The following is a 24027-nucleotide window of genomic DNA, read 5'->3' on the forward strand; positions in this document are numbered from 1 at the left end:
CACAACCTGGGCATGTGCCCTGACTGAGAATGGAACCCTAACCTCCTGGTTCATAGGTCGACACTCTATCACTGAGCCGTGCTGGCTCGGCAAGAGTTGTTCGTTTTTCAGCCATATCAGCTGGTTAAGACTAAAGCATGAAAAATCTCATTAAAAAATTTAGATTGGTTAAAACATCTGGCCATTTGTATTTTCTTATTAATTGTCCTTCAGAGTCAACTCCTTATCACCTACCTTCTGGATCCATTCTACAGAATGTCTTCTCTGTATAATAGGCATTTACTATAATCCTGTCTGCTCTTGGCTGAGTTTCCCAAATTTCTACCACCTAGCTGGAGTGCAGACCCTATGCTTCCTTCCAACTTAACTCTACTTCTATCTAATGTGCTTACTGTCTAAAACCTTTCCTTTAATTCACTGCTCCAGCGGGACCTATCATTATTTCTGGGACTTGGAGGATAGAGACTCTCCTAGGATGCAGAAGCTGTGATTGAAACTGTGTGGGTGCAGGCCTAGCAATTTCTGGCCTGGGCAAGCAAGAGACAGGACAAACACAGAACACAGGCTTGTTATTACTGCTGGTATAATGGAGATTATATTGATACATACCACATGAAAGTACTGAATGAGTTAAATAATAGTAAAGGCCTTAAAACTGTGATGAGCACATAAGAAGCATGCAATACGTGTTAACTATCATTAATATCATTCTTAGATTTGATTACATTCTTCCAATAGCTTAACATTCAGGCAGTAAATTTTATTTTATTTTTTTAAATAAACTAGAGGTGTGTGGTTGCTAGTAGCAGTTATGAAAGAGTAATGTACATCTACATAATGGAATACTATGCTGCGGTAAAAAGAAGGAATCTTGCCATTTGCAACAGCATGGATGTAACTGGAGAGCATTAAGTAAAATAAGCCAGTCAGAGAAAGATAAATACCACATGATCTCACGTCATTTGTGAATATAGTGAACAACATAGGCTGATGAACAGGGACAGATTCAGAGACAGAGAAGCAGCGATCAGACTGTCAAACCTCAGAGGGAAAGTATGGGAGGGTGGGGATAAGGGGGAGAGATCAACCATAGGGCTTGTATGCATGCATACAAGCCCAACCAATGGACACAGACAACAGGGAGATGGGGGCATGAGTGGGGGGGGGGAGTTATGGGGGGATGATGTCACATATGTAATACCTTAATCAATAAAGAAATTAAAGATCGGGGAAAAATAGAAAGAGTAATGAGGGAGAAAAATCTGGGATGAAGAGAGAATGGTGGCAGTTAAATGGCCTAACATTTCTTTCAGCACAATTGTTAGTCTGTATTTGTCATTACAGATTAATGCAGTTGCTCATAAGCTAATATTGAGTTTATTAGAAGTGACATTGAGTGATGTTTAAAAGAAAATCAGAAAGCTTCCTGCTTGATATTTATTCATTTGTCATAGATCTTCAAAATGACATAATGTCTTACATAAAATATATTTCTTTGATCCTTTGTTTTATGAGGAAAAAATCAGTTCTGAAATGAAATAATGTATTCTCTTGCTAACCCTTCCTATCCTCCTCTTTCTCCGTGATTTAGATACCAGATGACAATTTTAGCATTCCAGAGGGTGAAGAGGATCTGGCAAAAGCAATTCAGATGGTTCAAGAACAGGATACAGATACTCAAATTTTGGTGAGTTTGAACATAACCATAGCCTACAGTTTACCAGTGATAAATTTCTGTGTGAAGTTTTGCAAGTTGTTTACATTTCAAGTACTTCACTTACTAAATGCAGCCCTAGCACTTGTTATGTCTTTATCACCTCTATTTCTCTGCCATCAAACCTTCACTTTAGATAAGTAGTCATGTGTACTCTTCTTTATCATTTTCCACAATGTGGTCACTCTTGCATGACTGAAATAAATGACACTATCCCGCAGAACTCTGCCTATTTAATTGGAGATTAAACCAAGGATTTGAAACACTTATGTACAGAATTTGATACTGTATGAAGATTCTACATCCGCTTTATAAGCATTCTATGTCTTTGCCTCTCCCCACCCCCCATAGAAATATTTAGCTCATAGGGAATGCCCAATATATTATGATATTTTTCCTTGTGAGGCCTATGAACTAATATCACTAAAGAATATGGTGGAGAATGCTTTATGATTGTAATACCACCAGTTAAAAGTAAATACAATGATGGCATTCCTATAAAATTAAAAAAATCATTTAAAAGTTCATAACAATTTAATGATGATAACAAAATATTTTAAAGTGCTTAATATTTCATACCAACACTAATTAAGAAGGATGAATTTTAAAAATGTTGTAACTTTTTTCGATAAAGAAATGTGAAGGAAATTGTGATATTCTTATTTAGTTACAGACTTAACTTCCTCAGTGCAAAATAGTGTGTGATAGACTTCACTCCATGTTCTGTCCTGTGTCAGTCTTTTCATATTTTGTAGACTTTTTCTGTCTAGAAATCCAGTAACTCCTTTCCAAAATATCTGTCTGTTAAAGAAACAAAACAATACAAAACAAAAAACCTCAAGAAGAGGAATTCTTGAATCTGGAATTGATTATATTCTGTTATAAATGGAGGACTCTAGCTCATAGTAAACTGCATTTTCTAATGCATCCTATAGATATAGTTCCCTTCTATTTAGACACAAAGCGAAGTCTCAATGAAATAATTTACAGGAATAGTTTTAAAGTACAGCATTTTGAATGATGAGCAGTTTATCCACTGCTCATCATCTTCCCTCTTGCTTTACCTCATTAAGTAAAGAACGATTTAAAAAATACACTAAGTATTACTCATTCATTTTATTACTTGGTAAATAAGGTAGATATGCCTAACATAGTGCTTGGTGCATAGGAGGAACTAAATGAATAGCAGTTGAGTAAGTGAATGGATAGAGTCATAGAATGAAAATATTATGACCCAAATTATAATTGCTTCTTTGTATCTGGTATCATGCTGGAATCTGTTTGTAAATCCAAAGATAAATCCAAGGAAGACAGTGGGGTAGCTGTCATATCTACTGCACCAAATATCAGTAATTCTTCTCATCAATTTTTCAGAATTTTTTTTTAATCACAACCTTGCAATAATTAACTTACTAGATTTCTGGCATATTTATAGCTCGTTGACTCTCATTTAAGTTCTATATACTTTTTTTTGAGTTCTTTGGGGGAATGATGCTATGTAGAAAATTTACAAACATTGCCCTTTAGCTTTGAAAATTAAATATGGGTTATTTTATGATAAGCATATCAATTATGTATTCTATTTTTTAAAAAATATATTTTTATTGATTTCAGAGAGTAAGGGAGAGGGAGAGAGAGATAGAAATATCAATGATGAGAGAGATTCATTAACCAGCTGCCTCATCACGCCCCCTACTGGGGATCAACCTGCAACCCAGGCATATGCCTCTGACTGGAATTGAACCTTGGACCCTTCCTTCTGCAGGCCGATGCTCTATCTACTAAGCCAAACCAGCAAGGGCTAATTTTTCTTTTATTTCTATAGTATTTTTTCTTCAAAAACTAGATTTGAATTGTGCCATGGGCTTTCTGTTTCAAAGAATATTTATTGCTTATTAACCCAACTTCCATTTGTTATGATTTTATTACATCTGTTTAGAAATAAGATATATATTCTTCTATATTAGAGGATGCAATAGTCTCTATTCAATGAGGACTTTTAAAATGTTCATTAATGATTGCAAGTGAAAGATCATGGTTTGGGGAAAGTTAAATATAGTTAAATAGTTGAAAATAGTTTAAAAATAATTGAAATAGTTGAAATAATTGAAAGTTTAGGTGCTTGCAAATTTGTTCTCTTAAAGGTCATACAGTCAATATTTTAGGTTTTGAGGGCCATATCATCTATCCCAACAAAAAAAGTTGAAAAAAATGAACAAATTAGTAAATGAATCAATGCCATTAATAAAAGATTTGATGTTTTCAAAATAATTAATTACACATTTAAATTTTAGGAGCAGAAAACAGTTCTTCCTTCAAAGCACGTAGTACCTGAAGTAATAGAAGACTTTCTCTGCAATTTCCTGATCAAAATGGGAATGACCAGAACTCTTGATTGTTTTCAATCTGAATGGTAAACAATAATGTAGATAAAGAGTTCTTAGAAATGCTAACATTTAACATGTGCACTTTAACCCTCTTATAAGACTGAAGTCACTCAGTGTATGCAAAATGGATGAAATGGATGGAAACCTTTCCCATCCCCACTGCTGACACCGCAACATACGAACACACATATACACACACACACACATACAAACACACACACACACACATATACAAATACACACACCCACACAACCAAACATCCTCACTCAAACACATATATGCACATAATCAGAATATCATCTTTCTGAAATAAAAATATTAGGTGATTTTTAAACATCTAGAAAATGGAATATTTATTTCCTGGAGTTAGATAATATAATACAAAGCTATTTTATGAAATACTTTCCCTAATATTTTCTGCATAATTAGTAAGGATTTTATTTCCTGCATTAAGAATTCCTACTAACAGTACTACTTTGCTTATTTTACTTACTAGAGTCCTGGTGCATGAAAATTCATGCACTCGGGGGAGTCCCTCAACCTGGCCTGCATCTTCTCACAGTCCGGGATCCCTCAGGGGATGTCCACCTGCCGGCTTAGGCCTGCTCCCCGGGAGATCGAGTCTAAGCTGGCAGTCAGACATTGCTCTGGCAGCCTGGGAGCCCTCGGGGGATGTCCAACTGATGGCTTAGGCCTGCTCTCCACAGTTGGACATCCTTAGCGTTGCCATGGAGGCAGGAGAGGCTCCTGCCACTGCCACTGTGCTCACAGCCGTCAGCCTGGCTTGTGGCTGACCAGAGGTCCCCATGTGGGAGTGCATTGACCACCAGGGGGAAGCTCCTATGTTGAGTGTCTGCCCCCTGTTAGTCAGTTAGTGTCATAGTGACTGGTAGTTCCCAGTCGTTCTGCTGTTAGGGTCAATTTGCATATTACCCTTTTATTATATAGGCTAGTGTGATGGCCTGCCTTTCTCTACTCACACAAAGGATCAATTCCTTTTTTTAAAATATATTTTATTGAATTTTTACAGAGAGGAAGGGAGAGGGATAGAGAGTTAGAAACATCGATGAGAGAGAAACATCGACCAGCTGCCTCCTGCACATCCCCCACTGGGGATGTGCCTGCAACCAAGGTACATGCCCTTGACTGGAATCGAACCTGGGACCTTTCAGCCTGCAGGCTGACACTCTATCCACTGAGCCAAACTGGTTAGGGCGATCGATTAATTTTCTGTAAGTTTTCCTTCATTTACAAAGTAAGTGGGAACATTTTCAAATGATGCCTAAAGACAAGATTCTTTTTGTCATGATTGAATTTTAATAACTTATTGGTTGTAAACTTTAGCAGGCATGCTGTCTTTGTGCCTTTGCTGCAGCAGGAATGTCACCAGACATGTTTTCAGTGTCCTATTATATATATATGATTTCAAAGAGGAAGGGAGAGGGAGAGAAAGATAGAAACATCAATGATGAGAGAGAACCATTGATGGGCTGCTTCCTGAAAGCCCACTACTGGGGATTGAGCCCGAAACCCAGGCATGTGCCTTTGACAGGAATTGAACCAGGGACCCTTCAGTCAGCAGGCCAATGCTCTATCCACTGAGCCAAACCAGCTGGGGCACAATGTCCTATTCTTTAACAAAATATTATTAAGTAATCAGATATGAAATTTTGATCTTTAAAAGCCATTGCATATTATAGAAAGAGGGAACAATATGCTATATAAAGATGTTTATAATGTTTTTTAGTTAATCCTAGTTTTAAATATAGGGGTAATTTGTAATTTCTACTAATCCAACTGTAGTGTAATTTTTATTTTCTGTTTGTTTTTTGGTTCTCATCTACTTGGACCATACACATAGAAGAAATCAGTTTGTTTTTAAATATATATATATATGTTGAGTTCAGAGAGGAAGGGAGAGGTAGAGGAATAGAAACATCCATGATGAGAGAGAATCATTGATTGGCTACTTCCTGCATACCCCACACTGGGGATCCAGCCTGCAACCCAGGCACATGCCCTGACCAGGAATTGAACCATGGATGCTCAACCACTGAGCCACGCTGGCCAGGTGGTTTTCTTATTTTAAATTGCACATCTAATGTTAATGCAATAAACGAGGAGAACCATTTTTCATTATTATAATTCAGGGAAAAGAGCAAGTTTGATGGAAGAAAATAATACTGTTCCTATTAAATCTGGAAATCATGTGAATGTTTTTTATAAAAATGTCCCTAAAATAATTACAAATGTTTTAGAAATATATTTTTGTATAAATAGACAGATGGTTAATTTGCGGTACTAATGAAATGAAAGATTAATGTGGTTCAATTACCTTCTCTCCTTCTGAGAATAGGACATGTGGTGCTTATATGTTTGGCCAGTCTAAAGTGTGACATGATCCCCTTGGAGACATGTAGAACCAAGTATACTCTTAACAATTAGGTGTTTGCCATATTGTCCTTTGAGATTTAGCAGTTTGAATTGAGATGAAATGTCAGGAAAGTGCAATTGTGCTAGGAATTTTAGAACCCCAAGTAAGCATACCATTTAGCATAATATACAATCAGAAAGAAAAATTTTTTTGAAATATCATATTATTTGGGTCTAGTAGTACTGTGGTTCTAATAATTTTATCCTTATCCCTGGTGGCCAGTTTGTAATGAGATTGCACATTGTTTGTACTAAGATTATACTGTATTGGATATTTTTATTTCACATGTAACATTTTGACCTTGACCAGAAACCTTTACGTATTCTGCATAATAGGATTATAAGAATGTTAATTACTTCTATCATTCTTATTATGGAGAAAAACATATATCATTGCCAGGAATTCTTGCATCTTACAAGGACTTGCAACCAAGGTTTTTCCATTGTTAGTTTGTAAAACAGAAAAACAGAATTATTCAAAATAATAAAAAAAAACACCTGGGTACTGAAATTTGATTTGTGTCCTTTCAATTCTCAAACAGTAATTGAAATAAATTTTTTAATTTGGGGTCCACAAACTAAGATCCTTGAGACAACTCTAGCTCACCTTTTGTTTTCATAAAGAAGATTTTATTGGAACAAAAGTCATCACAAAGGAAAAAATGATGCTTACTCTTATTGCACTGTTTATATGTTCACTGAAATTCTAGCATATTAGTATCCATTTGTGGCAGGGGGTCTTAAGGTCTTTTGGTATATACACAGATCTTATGAAAGCCTATACACTTTCTCCATGAAATATATGTATTTACTCAATTTGTATAGAACTATAATTAGTTTATCGACCTTAATGTAAATTTATTGGCAGTAATTAATTGGCAATTCTATTGGTAGTACATTGTATTTCTAGTTCCTAATACTTATATATGAATAGTTTTCAGTCTTAATCTAAGGGAAGTGACTAAGGAGGAAGGAATAAAGAAGACTAGGATATTTCTTTAAAATACACACACAGCTCAGCCAGTATGGCTTAGTGGTTGAGCATTGACCCATGAACCAAGAGGTCACAGTTCTATTCTAGGTCAGAACATATGCTGGATTTCAGGCTGGATCTTCATGGGTAGGTGGGTAGAAAGGGTTGCGTGGACTGAGGTAGGGATGGGGGTAGGGAGGCATGCAGGAGGCAGCTGATGGATCGATGGTTCTCTCTCATCATTGATATTTCTCTCTCTCTCCCCATTCCTCTCTCTGAAATAACTTAAAATTTTTTTAAAAATTAAAATAAAATACACACACGGAACCAAAAATCTTATGTAGGAATATGCAGATTTTACTGAGAAATTTCCAGTTGTAGATTATAATTACCTAATAGTATTATACTAGTTTTAGTGAGTTTAAAGTCAACCGGTATTTTTACATGATGCTATAAATTTTCCTTGGTAAATTAACTTTTGAATGTCTTAGATATAGATGTTGTAATATGTGTTATGTTTGACTTTTACTTATTTTACCACATCTTAATTTATTTACATAGTGTTTATTTTAGAGGATTCTATATCACCTTTTTTTTTTCTTACTGAAGTAATGTTTTAGTGATTTCTTTCTGCATTAAATAAAGGAAGTTGCTGAAACCAATTTTATGCTCAGAAAAACTTTATGGTCCAATACTTCAATCAATCCTTATGCCTTTTCTTCTGAGATAAGTATAAATCACATCTGAAATATGGATAAAAAGTGAATTTATGATTAAATGGTTATCAATTTGCTGTTTTAGAAATCATGGCAAATATTACTTACTATTGACTCAATTATCTTAACCTTTCTCTTGCTGTTTTTTTTTTAAATTTCAGATAACATATGACTATTAATGTGTAATAATAATAAAGTTAAGATTTGTAATATGAAAATACTGATAATTAAACATTTAAAACGAATGCTCTGCCCATTCATAGCAAGCTTTTTAAAGATGCATTTACTAATAACTTTATTACTTGAAATGTTTTTATTACTGTTTTTTATTTAGCTTTATTAATTTCTACATATAATTATTAAAATTGTAATTATTTACAAATCTATAAATGGTTCTCTGATGTTTCTCCTTATTTCATTGAGGAAATAGAAGCGCCACGACCCCTGCCTCCCTCTCTCCCAACCTGCTGCCCCTGTCCTCAGGCATTCCCTTCCACCTGACACCTAAGGCCTCCTCTTCCCTCCTGGACTGAGCTCCTCTGGCTCATTCAAGGACATTGCTCCTCCAATTGCCCCCTCTCTTTACTGCACTTTTAGCTTTTCCCCTTTCTGCTAGATCATTCCCATAAGCATACAGATGTGCAATAACATGTGTCATGTATTTTAAAAAAGAGAAATAACATTCCCTGAACTCCATATCCTCTTCTAGGTTCATCTTGATTTCTTGGCTCTGCTTTGTAGCGTGTATCCCTGGAAGAGCTTGTTGCCACTTCCTCCTTTCCAACTCTCTCATACCTGCTCTAGTTTCACTTTCATCTCCATGACTCTCCTGAAACCATTTTCGATGACTTCGCTTTGCCAGATTGAGCAATTGATCCTCAGTATTCCTCTTATTCACCCTCCTTGTGGCGTTTGTCACTCGTTCATTTCTTCCTTGCAGCACTGTATTCACTTGGTTCCTGAGCCACAACTCATATTCTCCCATTACTTCACGGCTTCTTCTCTTGTTTAGTCTCTATGTAGTAGTATTTCCTTTTCTTCCCATTCTTAAACAGTCCTAGGACTTCTTCACTTCTCTACATGCACTCCCTAGCTGGCCTCATCCAGTCTTGTGACTTTAAATAGTATCTATTCACTGATGATTCCCAAAGTTAAAGTACATGTCCTGACATTTTTCCTGAACTCTGGACATGTATATCCAGTATTCTTCACTTGATTGTCCAGAGACATACTGCATTTAACATGACTAGGAACAATTCCTTGATTTCTTTAATCATCCAGTTCCTATGGCATTTGTCCCTGTATCAGTAAATGGCTATCTGTTGCTCACCCAGAAACCTTGGAATCAGCCTTGACTTCTCTTTTTAACCATCCCCTGACAGCTAATCTATAAGAAAACCCTGTTGGCTCCACCTTTACAGCATGTCCAGAAGGGGCCCATTTTTCCTAATCTCCTCTGCTACCAACTTTGCTCATGCCACCGTTCTCTCTCTCTCGGACTATGGTAGCAGGCTCTGAGCTATTCTCTCTGATTCGACTTTTGCTCCTCCAGACTTAGTTTAATGAAACTAGAGCAGGTGTGAGAGAGTGTCCCCCATCTCTGAAAGCCTACCCGTGGCTTCAGTCTGATTCAGAGTAAAATCGCATTCCTTTTTCTGGCTCCTGCTGTCTCCTTGCCCCATCTCTTACATGAGATAACTCTCCATAGACTGGCTTTTTTCTCTTTATTGTACATGCCAAGCACTTCCTTGTCTCAGAGCCTTTACAATTCTTTCTATCAGCCAAGAATACTCTCCCACATATCCACATGGCTTAGTCCAGTGATGGCGAACCTTTTGAGCTTGGTGTGTCAGCATTTTGAAAAACCGTGTTATATATAGAAATTTTTTGATATTTGCAACCATAGTAAAACAAAGACTTATATTTTTGATATTTATTTTATATATTTAAATGCCATTTAACAAAGAAAAATCAACCAAAAAATGAGTTAGCGTGTCACCTCTGACACGCGTGTCATAGGTTCGCCATCACTGGCCTAGTTTCTCATTTCCTTCTGTTCTCTGCTCAAATATCACTTTGTCAGTCATAGTGATATTCTCTCTGGCCATCCTATATAAAATATGTCAACACCACCACCACCCTGCAATTCAGTCTCTCTTTCCCTGTTACCCTGCTTATTTTACTTCATATAGAACATATCACCATCCACACTAGAATGGAAACTTCATTAGACAGAGCATTGAGCCATTTTGTTAATTTTACCAGTGTCTACATTAGTGCATGAAACATAGGAGATATTCAGTTATATTTTATGCACCATGATGATATTTGAACCCAGCAATTTATTAATTATTATTTAAAAATATATTATGAATGTTGACATTTTAATTTATAAAGTAATATTACAAAGAATTTCTATAAACTTTCCCCCAGAAGTAATGTTTTGAATGGTACATAAATTTAGCAGTTAAGTTGAAAGAAACAACTTAAAGCCTTTTTTTTTCTTTCATTTTATCCTAGGTATGAATTGATACAGAAGGGAGTAACCAAACTGAAAGAAGCTGGGGATGTTCCAGATGTCTATACCCAGAATATGGTTTTAGAAAATGAAAACAGAAATTTGAAGAAAGACTTGAAGCACTGGAAACAGGCAGCTGAGTATGTTAATTTTTAAATGACTTTTTTCCCCCCTCATTTTATTTTGGACTAAATAAAAGTAAAGAGTTGAATGAGGCTAATATGTGGACAGCAGTTAATGTACCAGACCTTTAATTCTGGAGAACTGAATTATATTTAAGTTCTAGTTTGAAAGAATGTGAAAGCCGTCACTAGCACATTAATTGAACATAGGACCAGAATGCTCACAACTGCAATTCATCAACAAGAGTAGAATGCAGGGGGCTGTGTAGGAGGTGGTTAATTTGTTATATAACATTCACTTCCTTTTGTATTTTGATAATCTTTTCATGGTTTGTCAAATTTTACCCTGTGAGGATAAGCTGATTTCTGAAGAAAAATCATAAAATTATAGGAAACACAGAGGAAGGAAGAAACTAGTATATTTCTGATAGAGGGATTTTAGCATTCGAAAATTCTCCAAAGGAAACTGTTATTTAGCAATTTTATAGCATGATTTATACAGAGAGGAAACACTTAACAGTGAAACCTCTCCACATCTTTCTTTTTTTCTAAAACTAATGGAAGCCATGCAATTTTAGGTGAACAAATTTAGATAAACAGTGTTATTCTGATAAAGACAAATATGTAAATGTGTTGACCTGTGTGACTCTCCTCTAAGACAATGTTAGATGGAAAATCAATGCTTAGATATGGAGTAGAGACAGATCAAACATTGCTCATTAATGTTTATTAACATAATAAAAGAGGCTTCCTTTGTTAAAGAATCATATTAAAACAAAAAAAATAGATACACAAAATATCATAGAATGTACTATTTGGCATTTTACATTTTAGACAAGTGTATGATGACCCACAGAATAATATGTTACTAGAACCAGCATTCTATCTATTCTCAGTTCCATTTCTCAGAAGTGATTTTCGCTGTTGGCTCTGACACTCACTGTGACTTTGTATAGACACCAAATGGAGGCACTGGGAATTTGACCAGCAGTTTTTTTCAGAGTGCTGCCTGTTATACTGTTTCAGTTCCTGAAGCCTTTGAATTATTGCTTGAGTTTGCTAATTTTCTTTTGAATGGAGCCTCTTTGTACAATGAATTTTGCCCCAGTAACATTAAATAATCCTTGTTGATTATTGGTTGTTTATATGGTGAAAGTTGTTAACTAATATTTTATTTATTATAATTTACACCATATAAACTATTAGCAGTGAAATGACTAACTCAATGTTGAAAAACCATGATTAAAACAGATATTACTCAAATTAAATCTGTTTCTAGTTTATATTTATGAAAAGATTACTAAAATGTACTCAATTTACTAATATATAGTTTTAGTTTCAATAACTTATGATTATCTCTCAAATGTATCTTATTTGATATAATTAAACTTGAATAAATTAGAAAAAAGAAAATACTTATTTGCTTTAATCTACCTGACATAGAAGAGTTGAAGGAAAGATGATTGACCCTTAATAGATGCCTAATTATATCACTGAATGAATATTAAGCACATTGTCTTTTCACAGGGCATTTTGGTGAAGTATGTCCCTGTCGCCTAATTCTATTGGCGACATTCTCAGAAACTGGAGAGTGAACTTTTGTTTAAAAATTTCATAAATCATATCTGTTACGCTCCAAATTTGCTCTAAATTGTAATGTTCCATCACACATGTTTTTTTTAATTTGACTTATGAGGACATTTTTTCCAATAGGAATCAGTGATAAACATGGGATTCATTTCATGTAATTTACCCTAAAGTTTTTTCTCTTAGGATTAAGGCTATTTTTTAAAGCAAGATAAGTATAGATATTAAATACTTTTCTAATGATAAGTAATATTTGATATGCAGAAGTATCAGGTTACATATAGATTATATATTGTCTTGATTATACTGTTAGTATTTAATGATATATTGAGAAAAATAAGAGAGATCAGAAAGCTATCTATATATATAAATGCCTAAGCCACTGGCCAACCAGCTGGTAGCTATGACGTACACTGACCACCAGGGGGCAGACGCTAAATGCAGGAGCTGCTGAACAACAGCAACTTTGCAGAGTGCCCTCTCGCACTCTGGGATCCCTTGGGGGATGTCCGGCTGCCAGTTTCGGCCCGATCCTTGCTGGGCAGGCCGAGGGACCCCACTGGTGCACGAATCTGTGCACCGGGCCTCTAGTAGGCTTACCTAGGGGAGAGTTGCCTTGAAAAGAGTACTGAACTTAAAGTTCAAACACCTCACTCCTAATATTCTGCTACTTATTAACTCAGCTTTCTTATTGTTAAACTGGGAGTAATTATACATAATATTATTAACTCCTAGGGAGTGCTGTGATAATTAAAGAGACAATCTACATTAAAGAGTTGTAAATCACAGAGTGCTTTGAAAATGTCAGCTATTATTATCAATATCTCTAAAGGCTGTCATCCCTAGTAGATTTTTTTTAGTCTTCACGTTAACATTTTTTAAAATTCAGCAGTGATAAAGCATGAAGGAAGAAATGAAAAGGGAAAATATTTCACTTTAAAATATAATTTGTATTGCTACAATTAAAAATGAAATTATCTTTCTGGTGTAAGCAATGCCAATTTTAGAACAGAGGTTTTCCTATTCTTGCTTCAAATGTAGATTATATTCTAAAATTTAAAATTTGGTGTATGTTGTATCTGTATATATGGTGAAAGATGTTAATTAGACTTATTGTGGTGATGATTTTGAAATCTCTGTATATAAAAGCCTAAGTGACCATTTGACCATCCAACCATTTGACCATTCGACTGGTAGCTATGATGCGCACTGACCACCAGGGATCAAACGCTCAACACATAGGCATGAAAACATGGAACAGACTGATGAATCTCAGAGGGAAGGGGGAGAGGGGAAGGTGGGAAGAGATTAACCAAAGATCTTATAAGTATACTAGAGGCCTGGTGCATGGATTCATGCACCGGTGGGGTCCCTTGGCCTGGCCTATGGGGATTGGGTCAAAACTGGCAGTCTGAGATCCCCTGAGGTGTTCTGGATTGTGAGAGGGTGCAGGCCAGACCAAGGGAAAATTGTTACGTTGTACACCTGGAAATAATGAAATGTCATATGTCAGTTATAACTTGATTTAAAAAGTTTGGGAAATAACTTCTGGAAATTTTCCTATTAGATGTTTTTAAGGGAAAATGTATTACTAAAAATATTTATAGTTACATTAAAGGTAAAATATATTATGTACTGGGTACTAGAGAGGAATTTTATATATATAGTAGTTTGGCATTCTTTTTTAGAAAAGGATAATATAACTGTACTTTTTATGTGGAAATGTAGATCAATTATAATTTTAAATGCAGGGGTCTAGAACTTAAGTGACCTGCCACATATTAGTAGAGGACTGTTGGTTGAATAAAGACTAGAAAGCATCACTAGAGTTATAAAATCTTTCATAGTTAAGACACTATTTTACAAACCTTGTTTTATTTGGTGGTTGACATTCCACAATATTAACCTCAGTCTGAGACCCATAAAAACTTTTAAGAGTCTTATTAATTAGGCAATTGTTTGCTTGATGTTGTCTCTTATCTTGACTAGCATTTTCTCATTCTCATAATGTAGATATTGTAAATTCTCAATTTTCTGATTTACTCCTAAAAACATCAATTGTACTTAGAATAATTTTTAATTATTATTTTAAATGTACCTTTACTGTTGAAAGTATTATACATGTGCCCTTTTTTTCTCATTGACCCCTCTCCACCTTGCACCTACCAGTCCCCCTGCCCCCAGGCCCTCACCACACTGTTGTCTGAATTCACTCATATGTGGAATCTAATGAACAAAATAAACTGATGAACAAAATGGATCCATAGACATAGAAGCATGGAACAGACTGACAAATCTCAGAGGGAAGGTGGAGCATAGGGGTGAGTGGGGAGAGATTAATCAAGGAACTTATATGCATATATGCATAACCCATGGACAAAGACAATTGCATTTGTACTTTGACAGCCTTTAGTCTGGCTTTCAACCCTCCTACTCTACTATTCTTTATTCCTCTCCTCCATCAGCTTCTGTGACAACATCCTGTTCTGCCTCTCCTTCCCCATGGACCGGCTTCTTTTTCTCTTCTTACCACCACACAGTTTTCACTCTGAGGCTATGCTGTCCAATAAAATAGCCACTAGTACAGATGGATGTTAACAGATATACCATGTATCAGGTGGTGGTAAGTGTTGTGAAGAACAATAGCATGGGAAAAGGGACAGAAATAAGTGGGGTGCTGTTCTAGATAGGCTGGGGAGAAAAGTCCTCTCAGATATTTGAAGATACTGACAGAGAGGCCATGTGTGAACTTGGGAAAAGGAAATTCCAGACATAGGGCAAAGGAAGTACAAGTACAGAGCGATAAGGTGGGGATAGCTTGGTTTGTTAGTATGAAGACCATAGTGACTGGAATGAAGGGTAAGTGGTAGAGGCCTTTTAAAGAATTTCCTCTTTCCTCTGAGTGGAATGTGAGCTAATGGATAGTTTTGAGGAGCTGGCTCTTGTGTGGAAAATAGACTGATGGAGGGACATGATGGAAACATGGATAACATTATTATACTAGAGGCCTGATGCATGAAGATTCATGCAAGAATAGGCCTTCCTTCCCCTGGCTGCCGGCACCACCTTCGTTCTTGCCGAAGCCGCCTTCCCATGCTGCCCAGAGGCCCGGAGCAGCTGGGGCAGTGCGGAATGCCTGCATCGTCGACATGGAGCCTGCATATACAAATTAACCCACCATCTTTGTTGGGTTAATTTGCATACCCACTCCTGATTGGCTGGGGGGGATCACAAAGGTACAGTCAATTTGCATCTTTCTCTTTTATTAGTGTAGATCCTGCATAACTGCCTTACAGATTAATTTAGCTGGTCACAATACAGTAATAATGAAGAATGCTACTATCAAACTCTGTATTACTAGTCTCCCTCAAACTTGGGTTTAGAATAGATATCAATACAGGATCAGGTATTGTGGATAGAGCAACACAAATACATGATGTTCTGTCACTTTTTAGATATGAGAATATAATTTTTACTCACTTTTTTCATATGTAAATGGTGTAATCTTACTTATTCTTGAAGGAATAATTTTAAAGTGTTTAACACAATGGTAAATACCCAATAAATGTTAAGTATAATTAAATTGCAAATAATTTTGAGGAAAAATTAAGTACTTTACCAAGGGGCCCTAATTTCACTAACAAAATTCACTTCTATAAAAAGTCAAAGAGTGCCCAGCTTTTCCAAAGACCCAAACTGCAATGTCTTTCAGAAAAAAAATAACCACGGTGAAATAAAGATAATACCATGGCCCCCCAAATTTTATACTTTTGTGTTTAAGTAATTGCTTGTTAACTTAAGGAAGTATTTTTTTCTAGACATGGGTATACTCTTATCTTTTTTTTGGTTAAGAATATAATGAAAATTTTCCTCTAATCTGGTTGAATTTCATTTTGTCTGTTCAAAAATTATCCCAATATTGATTTTAATGGGTTAAATTAATTCATTTATAACCAACTCAAGACAATGAAATAATTGGTAATCATATAGTATTGTTCTCAGAAAACGCATTGACTTAAGTTTGCACATGTGCAATATACTTGACAATGAAGGCTTGCTTTGATTAGTGCAGGTAAATAAGAAAATGTTTATATGCTTCCCTTTGCCAAATTATTATAACAAAATACTCCAGTAAACCTATTGTTAAATGGTTACTCCAGAATACATAGTTAAAACTATTTGGCTAATAAAATTATTTTACTGGAGAATTCACTTAATACTACGTTGCTGTAAAAAGGAAGGGACTCCTACCATTTGCAACAGCATGGATGGACCTGGAGAGCATTATGCTAAGCGAAATAAGTCACTCAGAGAAAGACAAATATCACATGATCTCACTCATATGTGGAATGTATTGAACAACATAAACTGATGAACAATAACAGAAGCAGAGACAGAGAAGCATCTATCAGACCATCAAACCTCAGAGGGAAGGTAGGGGAGGGTGGGGATAAGGGGGAGAGATCAACCAAAGGACTTGTATGCATGTATATAAGCATGACCAATGGGCACAGACACCAGGAGGGTGAGGGCATGAGTGGGAGGGTGGGGAGGCAAGAGGGGGGATAAGGACACATGTAATACTTTAATCAATAAAGAAAATAAAAAAATAAAAAATAGAGTACACTATTAAATCACATTCACATGTGGAAATGTAGAGTTTTAAGGACAAGGTTTTTATAGCAGGATGCAAATATGAGTATCTTCATATTTTATACTTTAATACTAGATTTTGGTATGCTGGTTTGCTGAAATGGGGACATTACTAGTAAATGATCATTCTGCCATCTCCTTAAGAGAAGAAGCATGTAAAAGTGTGCTGTTTATGATACACAAATCTAAGTAGAATGTTTCACTGAATAACTCTTACCTCATTATACTCAAAATAGAATCTCTATGTCTGCTTTCTGTCTTAATAAAAGTTTATTTTTAACACAAACATGCTCCGCTAATATAATTAGAAAATACTTCATAGTTTAAAATATTAATTGCTTATAGGTATTTTATGAATATTTTTAGTACTACTTTTATTTTCCTTTTTTAAGCAGATGGGCCACAGGAAGGTCATAATAGGAAAAGCATCACCATGAAATGAATTTAAATTGTTTTACTGAGTTGACTTCATTTGTGCAAGCAGAAAGCAAGTCACAGAAAACCAATTTAATGGTCAGAAAAACTTTAAGGTCTAATACTTCAATCAATTCCTATGCTTTCTTTTCTTGGATGAGTACAAATAGGCCTTTAATGTGTATTTAAAAAGTGAGTTGGTGCAATACTGCACATTGGTGGTTCTGCTTAGGAAACTTTGCAGCATTATTTTTCTGCATACAGGGTGGGGCAAAAGTAGCTTTACGGTTGTGAGTATGCGAAACAGTTTATTCTTGTATTATTAGTTATTAATTATTATATTATTTTCAAGCAAACGGCTGTAAACCTTCTTTTGCCTTACCATATATTTTTTAACCTATTATGACTTTACACTTCAGATAAGATCAATAAAATGTAAGTTTATTTATTTAATGTATCTACTTGTTGAAAGTAAGGCAGTCTTAGTAGATGTAAAGTAGTTGTTCATAAATTTTAAATTCTTTTAGAAGATAGGTTTATAATGATCATGAATTTTGATATTTTTGGTCAAGTAAAGGAAATTTACCTACTAGGCATGCCCCCTATTTTAGGTAGCTAAATCTAGTTGTGAGAGGACTTGAATATATCTTTTCTACTATATTCAATAGTAATAGTAATATGATGATGATCACAGTAACATTCACTGAGTATTTTCTATGTGCCAGACAGAATATAAGCCACTTTCCATGCTTTCTTCTAAATGAACAAGAATTCAGGTGTTGTTCTTGTGTTTGCACAACTAATGTGTCAACTCAGCCACTTGCGTTTTCCAATCACTGTACTTAACTTGAGCTCTCTCCTCCTCTTCATCCTACTCATTAGCCATGTGGTGGTGGCAGAGGGGTTCTCTCTGTTTTGGTCCATCTTCATTCATACACACAGAGGGTTAAAACCTGGAAAGAATGAATTGTTCACCTAATCAATGGCATATTCCTCAGATGATTTTTCAAGACTATGTATACACACACACACACACACACATACATATATATATATATTTAGATATATTTTATTGATTTTTTTACAGAGAAGAAGGGAGAGGGATAGAAAGTTAGAAACATCGATGAGAGAGAAACATCGATCAGCTGCCTCCTGCACACCCCCTACTGGGATGTGCCCACAACCAAGGTACATGCCCTTGATTGGAATCGAACCTGGGACCCTTTAGTCCGCAGACTGACACTCTATCCACTGAGCCAATCCAATTAGGGCAAGACTAAATATTTTAATGAATATTTTGTAGCACTTTGAAGATATGGGCATGGAAATGAAATGGAGGATAGATGGAGGAAGTGAACCATGAGTACTGCGACACATTGTTTATTTATATGCAATAAACATTACATAATGGTAGTAACATAAAGAATGATGCAGGTCATCCTCCCTAGAAAGAGGAAGGTTAGGGGATTTTAAAAGAAGTAAATTTGGAAGAATAGACAGGACCCTGGGACCATATGCCACAGGTGACTTGATCAAGCCGCCTGGAAACCTAACCTCTTCCCACTTCTTTGGCAGCATCCCGGTCACTGCCAGTCAGTGATTACTCTGACAAAGCTCCTAAAGCAGAAATCTATTTGTGTGCATTTCTTTTATGTGAATCAGTGTTTTGAAATACTGTGATCGAGAGAAGCAGATTATTCCTTTCTGATCACCTTGTGAGATGTCAGCAATCTAATTCAGCTTATCTCTTTTCAGAACATGAGAGTTTTGGTGCAGTAGCACTTTGTCATTTAACTAAGACTGTTAGACAACTACTTTTTTCATTCCAAATTATATTTTACATTTTTATATTGAAACTAACATTATGGGGGTGGGTGAAATATTTCCATTAATTTTTCACATACAGCTTGGGCTTAAAATTAATATTTTTGCTTTATACCAGGAATTTGCAGAATATACATCTACTTGAAGAATGCTTCTATACTACAGCACTGAATTTGAAGACCTTTCTCAGCAAATTAGCAATAATTTTAGTAATATGATCTGCAGGTGGTGTGTATTTCTCATATGCATTACCAGAAAAAAAACCTTGTTTTTTCAGAATTAGCATGCTTTCTTTTTCACAATTATCAGAACTAGCTAATGCAGTGCATCCTCTTTTAACTATGTATTTAAACAAGTTCAGAAGTGTTACATTTTGTAAAGTCATTACCTTGTAATTATTTTGAATTATTCTGTTTTACATATATTTCAATTTTATAAACAAATTCTTTTGGGGAATAGATGGATTACAAGTTATTTTGGCAGCGTATCTTTCATTTTCCTTTACTTCAATAAAATGTGAATGAATGCTGTTTATGAAAGTACAGATTTTGGCCCATTCATCCCCCATCTCAATATACAGTATGTTGGTTGGGTTTCTTCAATGAGAATTATAATGGAATCTTTGTTTTTCAATGTTCTTTTGAATTGCTCAATAGTGGATTTTAACTGACAACTAAATAACTTTTGTAGAAAGGAGCTAGCAAAGATGTTTAAAGTTATTATTATTTTTCAGCAAGGCTAGGGAAGATCTGCTGAAAACTCAGAAAGAACGTGATTTTCATCGAATGCATCACAAGCGAGTAATTCAAGAAAAAAACAAATTAATTAATGAGCTCAAAGGGTAAGCTGCTAATATTTGTTGGCATATTTCTTAAAGAGGTGTTTAATTAGTGTTAAGCAGCTTGGTTATGGCAGAAGGTTTCAGGTAAAGTTATTTATTCAACATTTATTTAGCATCTACTGTGTGCCAAATACTAACTAGACTATGCACCTGATGGCCAAAGATGAGCAAGTTTAGGCTCTTGCTGTCACACCCTCTGCTCTCTGCCAGGCAGCTCAGGCATTTCCACTTGGCTGAGGGTTGGCTATCACTTTTTCTAAGTTTCTAAGAGCTACTTCAGGAGTGATTTCACCTCATTTGTTGGCGTTCTTCTTGCTCGAATACTTGTAAAATTCCATGTCTTAAAGAAACTGGTTCAAGGTCAATGAATTATTATTTAACCAGTCCTAGTTTACAGCTTTTTTTATCAAGTACCTCAAAGTTCAATCTTTGGGGCACTCCTCTGGTTCCTATAAGTATATGCTTAGTAATTCTTGGAGCAATTGGGTGTATAGTATCTTTCTTCTTTTGGCAGTCAGGAGAGGAGGAAAGAGGAGTAATACAAGAGGAGAAATCTCTTCATCACATCTTTTACCTTGTGATGAAGAGATTTCTGAAGCAGTGTTTTCTAGGGAAAGGAGGCCACCTCTGCAAGTCCATAGGGCCTGGGGAAGTGGGTGACAGACTAACATCCTCTGGGCCATCCTGAGTACTAGAGAAAAAGAGTTAATTTCCTATTGATAAAATAGTCAATTCATCAGGAAAGCAGAGCATGCATGATTCTAATAAAAACGTTTCAAAATATATGGAGCAAAACCTGATAAAACAGAAAGGAAATATAAATATTTTCACATTTACAGTTGGAGATTTTCACACTAATCTTTTAGCAATTAGTAGAAAAATAGGCAAAAATTCTCTAAGTCTATAGAACAAGACAAGTTAATTGAGCATACTTGACCTTTCTTGAATTCTACTTTGGATTTTTCAAGTACACATGGAATGTTCACCAAAATAGGTCACATGCTGAGCCATAAAATAACTCTGTCTATTAATTGATGCCATGCAAAATATGTTCTCTGATTAAACAATATTAAATTAAAAATTGAAGACACAAAGCTCTGTGGAAAATTCCCAGTTACCTGGAAATTTAGTAGCATACTTCTGAATAAGATGGGAGTCAAAGAAGGAAATAAGAAAATATTTTGAATTGACTGTTGGAAATGTAGCATTTTAAAATTTGTGGAATGATGCCAAAGCAGTGCTTAAAGTGAAATTGATAACTTTAAATGCTTATATTAGAAAAGAAGAAAATTTTAAACCAGCAATCTAATCTTGCAACTTAGAAGTTCAAAAAACAAATTAAATAGAAAGAAAGAAAAATAAAAGAAATAATAAAAATAAAACATGTAACCAATAAACTTGTAATGGGACAAACATAAGAAAAAATCAACAAGTTTATATATTGGTTGTTGTGTTGAGTGAAAGGAGCCAGTTTCAAAAGAGAACATATTCTAAGGTGTTCCAAATATATGAAATTCTAGAATCTCCTGAGATGTTAAAATACTCTATATTTTAGTAACAAGGTAGACTACCTAGACATGCATAGTTATGAAAACTCTAAACTGAAACAGTTCAGATCTGTATATTTTACTCCATGTAAATTATAATTCAATAAAAAAGTAAAGTATTTTAAAAGCAACCTATATAATAAAAGCCTAGGTGGTGTCGCACAATGTATGGCCACTGTGACGTGGTCACAAGATGGCCACCATGACATCATCACAAGATGGCTGCACCACATTGTCACAAGATGGCCATCACAAGATGGTCACCACAAAATGGCTGGCAGGGGAGGGCAGTTGTGGGTGATCAGGCCGGCAGGGGAGGGCAGTTGGGGGCAAGATCAGGCCAGCAGGGGAGATCAGGGCAATTTGGTGCTTCCAGGCCACAGGGAAGAGCAGTTAGGGGCGGCCAGGCCTGCGGGGCAGGGCAGTTGGGGGCAATCGGGTCAGCAGGGCAGGGCATTTGGGGGCAATCAAGCTGGCAGGAGATCAGTTAGGCATCAATCAGGTCAGCAGGGGATTGGTTAGGGGGCAATCAGGTAGGCAGGCGAGTGGTTAGGAGCCAGCAGTCACAGATTGTGAGAGGGATGTCTTCCCATTTAGGCCCAATAAACCAGCAGTTGGACATCCCCCGAGGGGTCCCAGATTGGAGAGGGTGCAGGACAGGCTGAGGGACACCACCTCCCACCCGTGCATGAATTTTGTGCACCGGGCCTCTAGTTTTCAAATAGAACAGGTTTATATCATAAGCTGAGTTAATTATTTTTTTCTGTGAGATAACATATTTTATACTTAATTTCCTTAATATGAGGTTAATCAAACTTGTTATCAAGACCATCCTTTATTTCATGTGAATGACACACTTTCTGTTTAATCACCTATTGTTTATAACCATTGTCTTTCTGAAAATTGTTCTTGAATTAAAGGAACACAATTTTTCTCTCTGTCAGTGAATAGCAGTAATTTTCTGAGTGTGTATTTGAATAATGATAATGTGACTTCCCATTTCCCAGCCAGGTGGCAGGGAAGTTGTAGGCTGTATAATACTGCTTGCACTTCTTGGCTCTATTATGTTGACCTTTATATGGTTATTTATTTTTTTATTTCAATGCAAAGGAAACTTTTAGATGTTAAATAGAAATCACTGATTTAACTGAATTATCCTTTAAGGTGTCCTTTATTTTTCATAGGATGAAGTTACATTATGCATCTTATGAACCAACTATAAGAGTGTTACTTGACAAGCACCACACTTTATTGAGGCAGAAAATGCTCACCTCCATGGAAAGAGACAGAGCTGTTGAACAGGTAAAAAGACTGTCAAATGTACCCCAGAATGATTATTATCCATTTATTTTTTATGACAAAATTAGAAGGAATGGTTTTATGTCTGAGATAAATACAAAAAGTATCCCTCAATTGTCATATTAGAAAAAAGATTCATTTGGAAACATTCAGAAAAATATTTTATCAATTTTAAACCTGTAAAGGTTTTTATTAAATTAAATATTATTGAATTAAAGCAAAATTTTACAGGAAATTATTAAAGTATAGTTAGAGAAAAAACTCAAAGTATAAAATAAATGTTCATCTATAATAATAAAAGCATAATATGCTAATTAGGCCAGACGTCCTTCTGAACGACCTTCTGGGTGACTTTCCAGACAAAGCTGGGGGTGTGAGGGAAGCCCAGGTCCCGGGTGCTATTAGGAAGCCAGTGCTGGCAGCCGGGGGAAGGAAGGCCTACTCTTGCATGAATTTTTTGCATCGGGCCTCTAGTAATCTACAATAATAAAAGACAAACATGCAAACTGACCATACCTTTGCTACGCCTTAAGCCATGCCCACCAACCAATCAGAGCGACTATATGCAAATTAACCCAACCAAGATGGCGGCCGGCAGCCCCGGAGCTGAAGCGAGCAGGAGGCTTGGTTGCCCCAATGATGGAGGAAGCCAAGCTTCCTGGCTGGCTGCTGCCTCCTCTCAAGGCAACGAAGTTTCAATTATAGAAGGTAAATAACCCCAGATACCTGCTTCCAGTCGCCATGGCCACAGAGCTGAGCGAATAAAAAACAACAACAAAAAAAGGAAAGGTTGGAAGCTTCGGTTGCCAGGGGGCTTGGTCAGTCTGCAAACAGCCACCAACCCCTCACCCAGGCTGGCCAGGCACCCCAGTGAGGACCCCTACCCTGAAGGGGGTGTGGGCAGCCTGAAAACGGCCCTCACCCCCTCACCTAGGCTGGCCCGGCACCCCAGCAGGACCCCCACCCTGATCCAGGACACCCTTCAGGGCAAACCAGTC

At 36.1% G+C, this 24027-nt stretch overlaps 1 protein-coding gene across 1 annotated transcript in view; it reads left to right on the forward strand.

Moving 5' to 3' along the window:
• SPAG16 (sperm associated antigen 16) overlaps positions 1-24027 on the forward strand; it is a 638516-nt gene that overhangs the window by 13194 nt on the left and 601295 nt on the right. The window contains exons 3-7 of the mRNA XM_005882297.2: positions 1592-1687; positions 4009-4127; positions 10745-10882; positions 20076-20183; positions 22915-23032. Of these exons, the coding sequence (XP_005882359.1) occupies positions 1592-1687; positions 4009-4127; positions 10745-10882; positions 20076-20183; positions 22915-23032 (579 nt within the window). The remainder of the gene's footprint in view (positions 1-1591; positions 1688-4008; positions 4128-10744; positions 10883-20075; positions 20184-22914; positions 23033-24027) is intronic.

The sequence above is a fragment of the Myotis brandtii genome, unplaced genomic scaffold (assembly GCF_000412655.1).
Source record: "Myotis brandtii unplaced genomic scaffold, ASM41265v1 scaffold702, whole genome shotgun sequence".
NCBI classification, from domain to species: Eukaryota; Metazoa; Chordata; class Mammalia; order Chiroptera; family Vespertilionidae; genus Myotis; species Myotis brandtii.